This window comes from Staurois parvus, unplaced genomic scaffold, assembly GCF_062004578.1.
Source record: "Staurois parvus isolate SC_StPar_1 unplaced genomic scaffold, SC_StPar_1.0 ptg000230l, whole genome shotgun sequence".
NCBI classification, from domain to species: Eukaryota; Metazoa; Chordata; class Amphibia; order Anura; family Ranidae; genus Staurois; species Staurois parvus.
The window spans coordinates 3,969,481-3,979,631 of record NW_028318026.1 but is presented as its reverse complement, the minus strand read 5'-3'; the positions used below and the strand labels follow the sequence as shown (position 1 = coordinate 3,979,631).

Sequence of the window (10,151 nt, the reverse complement as noted above, 5' to 3'; positions counted from 1 at the left end):
ACACAATTTTAAAATTCCTCTCACTTTCTGTCTCAGTAATGATCTCCAGGAGAAATAGATTTGGGTGAATCTACACAGCAAGGACACAGGCAGAAATTAAAGCTTGACAGACATTCTAACCCTTTCCTACTCCATCTAAAACTAAAAAAATATTCTTGGCTATATATCCTTCCTTTCTCCTCAACAATATAATACATAAGTCATACTTCTGTATTGTCCCTTAGGAATTCTGCCTCCAGTGCAGGGCTAAACAATTCTTCTCCTTTCTCTCTGTCTGATTTTCAGATACTCTCATACTCTCCACCACTTCTACTCCAATAGCTATACTCATCATCTCCGCTATCTAGCTGCCCAGCCACATGTTACATTCCCACTGTTCCACAAGTATCCCAACAACTCCACTTTCCAGCTCCTTAGCAACACACCCCATTCCTCACCAGCACTGTCCCAGAAATACCCCAACACCTTCACTTTTCTGGTCCCTAGCCACAAGTTCCCTTCCTCACCAACACTGTCCCACAAGTGCTCTGACACCTCCACACTCTTCTTGATCACATTTGCCCCTTTCCCCTCTAGCACTCTCCAGTCACATATGTATCCTTTACCTTCATCAGTATTCTAAAATGTCTGCCTGACAAATGTACACACTTAGTGATCTTTGAATCCTGCTCCTTTCCACTTACACATACACATCTTAGTTTTACATTCCACCCACTCCTGGTCCCTCTACCTCCTAGGGCTCATGTACACTGCAGCTTATAAACTCACATTTAGGAGCTGTTTGCCGTTTTTTTCAGCAGCCCCTGAACTCTCACTAATGTTTTCACATCTTCGTTTACAGTCGTTTACAGACATTTCAGTTTACAGTCTTTTTTTACGTGCAGAAAACTTGCGTTCAGCAGTCGATTTTATCAGCATTTCAAATGCAAAATTCTTCCAGTTCCCAATGCTGTCCAGAGCCCTTTTTCATCATGAAAAATGCATGCAAAGTGTTTTCAAGGTACTCAGATGGACAAAACACTGAAAACAGGATGTTCCTACCAAGCTTGTCACACATTGTAATGACCAATTCACACCTCAGACCTCTCACACCCTTGGAAACAAAAGATATGTTAATGACCATTCACACCTCAAATTCCAGATAAAGACCCCCTGCCAGGTGGCCTTACTGGCTCACTCCACCAGGCACCTTTCCCACCCTTGGAAACAAAAGAAATGTTAATGAGCAGCTAACACCAAGCTAATCTCAACACATACTGCTCTTTCTGCTTCTACTCTCTGTATTTCTCTGAAACAGGCTGAAATAGTTAATAATTTACCACTTTTTAGTGCATTCTGGGCATTTGGGAGGTTCTCCTGTGCTTATCTTTAAAAAAAGCTTGTAAACGCAAATGCACATAAACGCGCATAACTGCGGATAAACGCGTTATGCAAACCCAGCTAAACAGACTTTTTTAACCTATGTTTTTCAGCAGTCAGTTTCCATCATTCAGAAGTGTCCCATGTACATGTGGCCTACTTTTCCAGCTGCAGCTACACCAGAGACCTCAATTTCTCCATGCAACTGGCCAGCTGGTCTTAGGCTACCCTGCACCTACTGCAAGCTATCATATTCTCTGCACTCCTCTCTTGTACTTACTGGTTGCTGCCTCACCCTCTATGCTCCTCTTCTTTACCTAAAGGTCATTGCAGTAGCCAAAGCAACCATTTAGCCCTGGTTCACATATATGCGGCCATACGGGCTGCATTTTGTGTGGTCATGAAAGCCCATTCATGTGAATGGACTCCCATGCCCGGTGACATGCAGAAAAGAAGTTCTGCACTTCTTCTGAAAACACAGCCCGCACGGGAACCTCAGTTCCCAGTACAGTTGCGTTTTCCAGTGCCGGCGGCATGCCATTTCTCTGTGTGGGTGGTGCGGTAGCACGGATTTTCGTGCGGATCCGCAGCGGCACCACCCACACAGATGTGAACCTAGCCTAAAACATACTTGCATTGTTTTTCTTTTCACAATTGTATTCCTGTTGAATTGTCTCATCACTGAGCCCTGATTACTACCTAATGTCTCTAAATTTCCTCAAACAGAAGAGTATTAGCATGTGCGTATGACAGTTTTGATTTACAGGTTTCGAGTTACAGGTTACCTAAGAGCCCATTCACACCAGGTGCACTGGGATGCATTTTTCTATTTCAATGGTTTTTATTAGTTTTTAAACAGTATAAAAGAGAAGCAATAAAACATGCCAATGCAGGGGCTATCAATTGCACAGATTAAAAAAAATACAAAATAAAAAAAAAGGAAAAACAGTGCTCTAATGCCAACAGGGCAAAAGGTACGCCCACGCAGAGGCTATCAATGGCACATAAGTTACAAAACATTACTGTAACTGACTATAACAACTAAATTCAGCAGTCCAGTCACACCAAAACAGAGAGAGAATGAAAAAAGAAGAAAGAGGGGAAGAAAAAGGAAGAGAAAAAAAAAAGAGGGGCAAAGAGCAAGGGTCCAAGAGCGGCAATACCAAACGCCATTACATCCCCAGACTAGCCGGGGGGAGTGAGGGAAGGGCATATTGCAACCACGGCTCCCATATTTTAAAAAATTTACGTTCTGAGTCGTTGCGGATACTCGACATCTGTTCGTTGAGCATCATAGTGGTCATACAATCCCACACCCCCTGAAGAGGGACAAACTGACTCTTCCAGGCCTGAGCAATTGTTCTAGTGGCCGATAAAAACAGATAGGAAGCCAACTTCTGCTGATGAGCCAAGAGGCCCGGTATGGGGCAATGAAGCAAAGCATACCAAGCATCTCGGCGGATGGAGAGATGGAACAAGGTGAAAAGGAGGCCAAACACCTGGGATGCATTTTTGACTGCATTCCAAATGCATAGACACTTCAAAATCCAGGTTATCCTATGGGCATAGTTCACACTGTTGCAGTGCAGTGAAAAAAGTATGAAATGCAGCGCTCTTAAAAAGTGAAAAATAATAATAATAAACACAGTCCGGTGAAAAACAGTGCTCCTTGTTTCCCAGTGTAAATGGTAGAATTTCGCACTAACCAGAAAGCGCATAGGTAATGCGCATATGTGTATATATATCCTGAAGATCCTCTCTCCACTTGAATATGGTCAGGTATATGGCTGGGAAGAATGGAGATCCTACGCCCTCATGTGGTGAGAAGTAATTCGGCAGGTCAGAGCAGTAACGATCTAGGTAAGCCTCCAAAGGAACTGGCACAGGAATCCCCAGGGCTACAAAGATGGAAGAAGCTCCTCACCGGAGACATAGGGGAGCACTCATAGTGTAGTAATTAAAACTTTTATTGAGAACAACACAGGTGCAGAATACAATTGAATAGCCCAGTATGAGCAAACACACTGACCCTTTTGGAAGTCAAAATGGCCGCCGGGCCTCCTCGTGGCACCGGCGGCTTAGTGTCAACGGCGTCCTGGGTCCCAGTGAAAAAAGTATGGCAAGCTGCATTGTTCTGCACTGCAAATGCACTAAACTGCATTGTACCACAGTGCAGTACACATAAAAGCCCAATGAAAATGAAAGTGACCAAAAGTTAATGCATCGAAAATGTGTACAAATGCGTGTATAAAATACACATCAAATGTACATCACTATGGATGCACAAAACGTGCAGTAAACGCACAGTTTCTGATGTGAATGGGCCCTAAATGTAATATTTTACTTTTTAGGAGATTCTAGAGAGTGAATCCACCATACATTTTTATACAGTACATCTCTCTGGGTGAGAATGCTACAGTTTCGTTTTCTTGTCTGTAAACCTGCTGTGGTCATTAATGGAGATTCCTCTCTACAAATTGAATTTTTTCTTTCATATTATTGAGAATGCAGCAATTTAGCTGAAATACACAAAGGTTGACAGGAACATGAAAAAACTTTCAGATAGATAGGAGCCTGGGAGTTTTTCAGTGTCCATCAAAACATTAAAAAGACAGAGGCTAATGCAGCCAAACATAGTCCACCTGCTTCTAAAAAACAGCTTTTAGTTGGACGTACCCTTTCAAGCTGAACTCCAGGCAGATATAAAAGGCACAAATTGATGCAGCTGTGTAATCAATGATACTTTAGTAAATATATTTTTTTAAACATAAGCAGTGTGTGAGTACCTATGACATGGTATTAGCCTCTTATAGTGTTCTGTAAAGAAAAACTCAGAAAGTAGGGGGGGAGAAACAGCACAAAGAGACAATCAGTTCAAGTAACATGCTGATAAGAGGAGAGAACAGAGTGATTGAGAAGTATGCTGCTTCTTCTTTCACTGTCCAGTCACAGAGTGAGATTGTGAAGACCCATAAATGAAAGTGAAACTGTAGCAAATAACATCAAGTTCTCTCTCCACCATGCAGGGATGTGCTGTGTGGCAGAGCTGTGAGAATCTCAAGACAGGGTAGATCGAAATAGAAATCTTTTGATAAATAAAACATGGCAATAGTATTTCTTTTATATGTGAGTTTAGCTGTGTGCCTGGAGTTCAGCTTTAAAATCACATTTGGCAATGACTATGAGCTTACTATACCTGCAGAAAACGGAATAAATGCCTCTTGTTTTACAAACTTTCCTTCTGAATCCAGGAAGTGTTCTGGGTAGAACTGATGTGGCTTCTTCCAAATGGTACCGTCTTTTAAAACAGATGTTAGGTTGGGTATGATAGTGGTGCCCTACAGTACACAGTAAAGAAACCCATCATTTTAATTTTTTTTGAGTATACACTATACAATCATGCATGGGCCTGTGATCTCATGATTCCCAGATGGAAACTTTAGCTTTGTAAATAAAGAAAAAATTATCTTGCGCTGCTAAACCTAGTAAGATAAACTAAGTGTGGCTGCAAACACCAAATTGCGTTACCACAACACTAAAAAATAAATAAATAAATAGTGCCGTGCTACTTACTGAACCTAACCATAAAGCAAAACATAAACGCCCGACAGAGCCTCTAACTAAGGTGATATAAGTGCATATCTGTTTGGTAATTTTCTAGCTATGCACTTATATCACCTTAGGGGCTCTGTCAGGCATTTACTTTTTGAATTATGGTTAGGTTTAGTGAGTAGCGCAGCACTATTTAACTCCATAAAGTTTCTTTCATTAGACTGGTATAACTGGGCAAAATGTCAGCTAGACAGGACTTTAATTTGCATAACAGGACAGGAAAGAAAATGCTTTTGTATCCTGAACTGTGACTGATAACTGTTGTGGAACTTCTTAGTTTCTCATTGCTATGTTATCCTTCTGCAGTGTGTACAGGGGGAAATGGAATATTCAGTATTGTAGAAGTACAGCAGCCATCTTTAACCACTTGCCTACAGGGCACTTATACCCCCTTCCTGCCCAGGCCAATTTTCAGCTCTCAGCACTGTTGCACTTTGAATGACAACTGCGCGGTCATGCAACACTGTACCCGTATGAAATTTTTATCATTTATTTGAGACAGATAGAGCTTTCTTTTGGTGGTATTTAATCATCTCTGGGTTTTTTATTTTTTGCTAAACAAACCAAAAACCACTGAACATTTTGAAAAAAAAGTGTTTTTTCTTAGTTTTTGTTTTAAAATTTTGTAAATAAGTGATTTTTCTACTTTACTGATGTGTGCTAATGAAGCTGCAGTGATGGGCACTGATAAGCTGCACTGATGGGCACTGATAGGTGACACTGATGGGCACTGATGAGGAGGCACTGGTAGGTGGTACTGATGGGCATTGACAGGCATCACTGATGGACACTGAAAGGCAGCACTCATATATGGCACTGATATGTGGCACTGATAGGCGGCACTGACTGGCACTGTTAGGTGGCACTGACTAGCACTGTTAGGCAGCACTAATAGGCAGCACTGACGCACTGATAGTCAGCACTGATGCACACTGATAGGTGGCACTGACATGTGGCACTGATTGGCAACACTGATAGGTGGCACATACTGGCATTGATAGCTGGCACTGAAAGGCAGCACAGATGGGCACTGATATATGGCATTGATGTGCACTGGTAGGCACTGATATGTGGCATTGATGTGGCACTGATGTGTACTGGCAGGTGGCACTGATCAGCACTGACAGCTGGCATTGATGGACACTGACAGTGGCACTGCTTTGGCTACACTGATCATCAAGGCACACTGATCATCAGTGCCCTGATGATCAGTGTACATGTCCCCTCTGAGGAATGCCGCTTACTGATTATCCTCTCCTCTCGAGCTGTCAGCGTGACAGCTAGTGAGGAGAAAAATGCAGATAACTGACATTTCTCTATTTACATGTGATCAGCTGTGATTGGACACAGCAGATCACATGACCGAGCCGACATCTTCGGCCCTATCCATTGATCGGTGGACACAGCGCACCACCGATCACCACGCTGCGTGTTCCCGGAGCCTCGCACGTGCGGTTAGAGTGGGAGGACGTCATATGATATCCTCCCAGAACGAGAGAACCACCTTGCGCCCGTCATTTCCTTATATGGCGGATGGGAGGCGGTTAAGGAGACCACTTTGCTCATCTATAGAGTGTCTCCAGTGCAGGGGGCAGTCATGTTGGCTGGGTCTGAATTTAATCATGTAGGTGATTGTCTAATGTTACAAAGCAAGGGGAAGGGGTCTGCAGTGGGGAGAGAGCACAACAAGTTTGTAATGAAGGGGGAACAGTGGTTTGTGGCCAGAGTTTTTGCTGGTGCTATCTGATGCTGTGCTTCCCAGGAGAAGAGTGCAGTTCAGAGGCTAAGCTCCTTCTGCTGGATGAATGGATCCCTGCCATAGCTAACCACAATCAGGTGAGAACTCAGGGAAGCAAAGGGACTGAGAACCATCTTCCTGGGAGGGTGTGATTTGGATGCCTGGTGAGGTTAGACTGTACTAGAGAGCACTCCCGCCACTTGTAAGGAAGGGAAAGAGGGACTGCCTTTGTAGGAATGAAAGAGAAAGATCATCAGCAACTTCTATCCCTGTCAGACTTAAACTGGACTTTTACTGAATCAGAGCACGTGTCTGGAGACCCAGAAGAGGGTGCCCTGTGAATGGTAAGAGACTAACATCATACATTCGATTATATCTTGAAGGGCGCCAACTTTTCCAGATGGCAATTTTTATCCATCAGTCACTAACCAGGGGGATAAAACTGGGACTGTTATAGCAAGTTAGGACTGTCTTTATATACTGTTGTTAGCAGGGGGGACTGACAACTCATGGGGCCCCCGGGCAATAGGGGATCATGGGGCCCCTGTGTCCTTGGCCAAACGCAAAAAAGTCTATGAATAAGGTACCAGGGGCATCTCATGGGGCCCCCTACTGACCCTGGGCCCTCGGGCAGTGCCCGAGTTTCCAAATGGTCAGTCCACCCTGGTTGTTAGGAAAATGCAGTTCAGTTCTGTTCATTACTGTTAGTCAGATGACTGCAGATATTTAACCATATCTCTCAGAGTAACGTTATTGCCTTATTGATTATTTGTATAAGTACACTTGCCAATCATTTCTCCATGTAGGCTATGCTTGACCTAATGAATTCTTTGAAATACCTCAAGGTGGGTCAGTAAGTGTTGGGTTAGTGAGGTGTGTTATCTTCAGGTGTGGACAGAAATCTCAAAACAATTAAACGGCTCCTCTGGGGGTATGGCTACACTTATTTCGCATGAATCAGATAAAGTATGTCACTCCTATTGAAGTAGTGCTCTCTCTACCTACTTAGCAAGTAGAGTGTTAGCTAGTTTGTAATTGAACCCAGGTACCCTATTTAAAGCCACATTGCAGGGCCATTTGCAGTGGGGTGGTGAGATAACATGTTTTGTCCAAAATATATCCTTCTACTTCATCTAAACCCAATTTTTTTTTCTGTTTTAAAACTTCTTTTGCTTTATTTTCACATGGTAATCCTGCAAATAACCTGAGGACCCTGAGGAAGTCACGTGAGAGGTGACGCAACGCATAGGTGACGTCATTTCCAGTGCGGACGCCATGTTTGGACACCCTAGAGAACCCAGCAAGTACACCCATGCATGAGGTTCTATATGCTCTGTACAAGAAGAGGAAAAAAGTGAGTGTCCTGTATATGTTATCTTACTGTAATAATAAATGATAATGCACTATGGAGGCTTTTTTCTTTGTGGATTATGTGGGAGCTGATATGTCTGGATAAGAGCCATTTAGGAGATTGCTGGTGGATACCCAGGAGGATCCAGGAGAGATCCATAAGGCATTTAGGCCCTTTTAGGGTTGCAGCAAGGAGGTGAGGGGCCAATCAAGCTGAGTGTGCTGTTATCACCAGGATCTAACAACACACGAGATTCACCTGCATGTGTATTTATGACGTGGACACTGGTGGCACTTTTTGTTTATATAACAAGTTTTTTTTTTGAGTGATGTGTTCACTTATTGCATTTTTAGGATTTAGTTGTCATTTATATTGATGAATAGAGTGTGTTGACACTGAGCACTATCATTATTAGATACATCCCCTGATATAGGGGCTTATTAATGGTTATCTTCACTTGTAGCACCATTGTGTTGTTGCAATTTTTTTTTTTCTCTTCAATGTGATTCACGTTTGTTCACTAATATGTCATTATGTGTATATATAGAGATTTAGTTTATTTATGAGTACTGCACTTATTTTATATTTAGTTTGGTTTATCACTTTAGGTAATAAGGTGCAGGTGTAGCAGCTTATCTTTAGCTTATTAGGATTGTGCGCAGGAGGTTTCCACATTTATCTGCAAATAACACACTTCCTTCTAAGAAGGCAACATCATTCCTCCACTGTAGGGAGGGGGCCATGGTTGTCACTGTAGGCTGCTCCCCTTATATGGGCTACAAACATTTCTGTAGCCCATTAGTAGGTTACAGACAATAGCTTGGAAGGGAGATACTTATTGCACTTTACTGTGCAGCTCACAGGATGTGACAAGGACACTGCATTTCTGGCAAGATCAAAATGCATTTTCTGTATTTGCTGAAAATATTTAGCTCAGAAAAAAAAGAAAACTATTGCAGATACCACGTCTAGCAACTGTAAGCTACAATATATTAAAATTTTTCCTCTTGGGTTTTGTTGTCCTTTAAGAGAGTTTTGGTCTTTTGGGAGCGCATATTTAACAGGGTCTCATTTGCTTTAATGAGCACTCTGGGGTTTCAGGGCTCCTAGAAGACTAAAGAAGCTGCCTAAAGTTATTTGCAGGCATCTCTATGTTTTTGCATGTACAGAAAAACAGTCATGTAAACTGGAAAATGTATTAACAGTTCAACTGAAAAAATTGCCAGTTTTTGTAGTCTCTAACATTCATTGTTCTACTGTTGGATAACAAGGCTAGAATGTAACAGACTATACCACCACCAAGTTTACCATTCTCCTTCACACACTGGGTGTTTACCTTGGGGATTTCAAAACCTTGGATGTTGGTGTCTCTGTATGTCATATGGAGCAGAGCCATAGGCAGGATATTTCCATAGCGCTGGACCTCATGAATTACCGCATTAGTATATGGCATATTGGACTGGTCTTCTATTGTGGGCAGCCTATGTCTTCCAATCACACGGTCTATTTCTTCATGGACCCTCTCTGTTTTAAAAAAATGACATATTATTCAGTTTGGAGTACATGTAATACTTCATTCCATCTTCCTAGATGCTTTGTAACACGATCACCTTAATTATCAACCCCCTACCCCCCAACATTCCACATTCTTCAGAGCTCGATGCCATTTATGCTCTTATAAAATGTATATTAAAGACTGACATCAAAGTGTTATTAGAGTGGTTGTAAACCTCTTGAATAAAAAATGAATAATGCACATCATCCTATAGTGTGTACTTGCCTTGACTCAAAGCACCTAGTGTTATTTCTTTTTGCTATCTCATTCCTCTGCTATCTGCATAACAAACAATAATACCCTCTATGTCAGCGGTTCTCAACCTGTGGGCTGCGACCCCTTTGGGGGTCAAACAACCCTTTCACAGGGGTCGCCGAAGACCATCGGAAAACACATATTTCCGATGGTCTTAGGAACCGAGACACCGCTCCTCTATCCGTCTCCAGGAGGGTCCACTCACATGCAGATATGCCCACATTTCCCTGGACCGCGATGTGTGGGCGGGATGACATGCTGCCCCTGTCATCTGGCCACTC

The 10,151-nt window shown here is 42.6% G+C and overlaps 1 protein-coding gene across 2 annotated transcripts in view; it reads right to left on the bottom strand.

Annotated features, from left to right (window-relative positions):
• Positions 1-10,151, bottom strand: part of LOC149460430 (cytochrome P450 2D20-like) — a 33,797-nt gene that overhangs the window by 3,582 nt on the left and 20,064 nt on the right. For both annotated transcript variants that reach the window (XM_089679697.1, XM_089679695.1), the window contains 2 exons: positions 9,397-9,584; positions 4,556-4,697 (listed from right to left, as the gene is read on the bottom strand). In XM_089679697.1, coding sequence (XP_089535823.1) covers positions 4,556-4,697; positions 9,397-9,584 — 330 coding nt within the window. The remainder of the gene's footprint in view (positions 1-4,555; positions 4,698-9,396; positions 9,585-10,151) is intronic.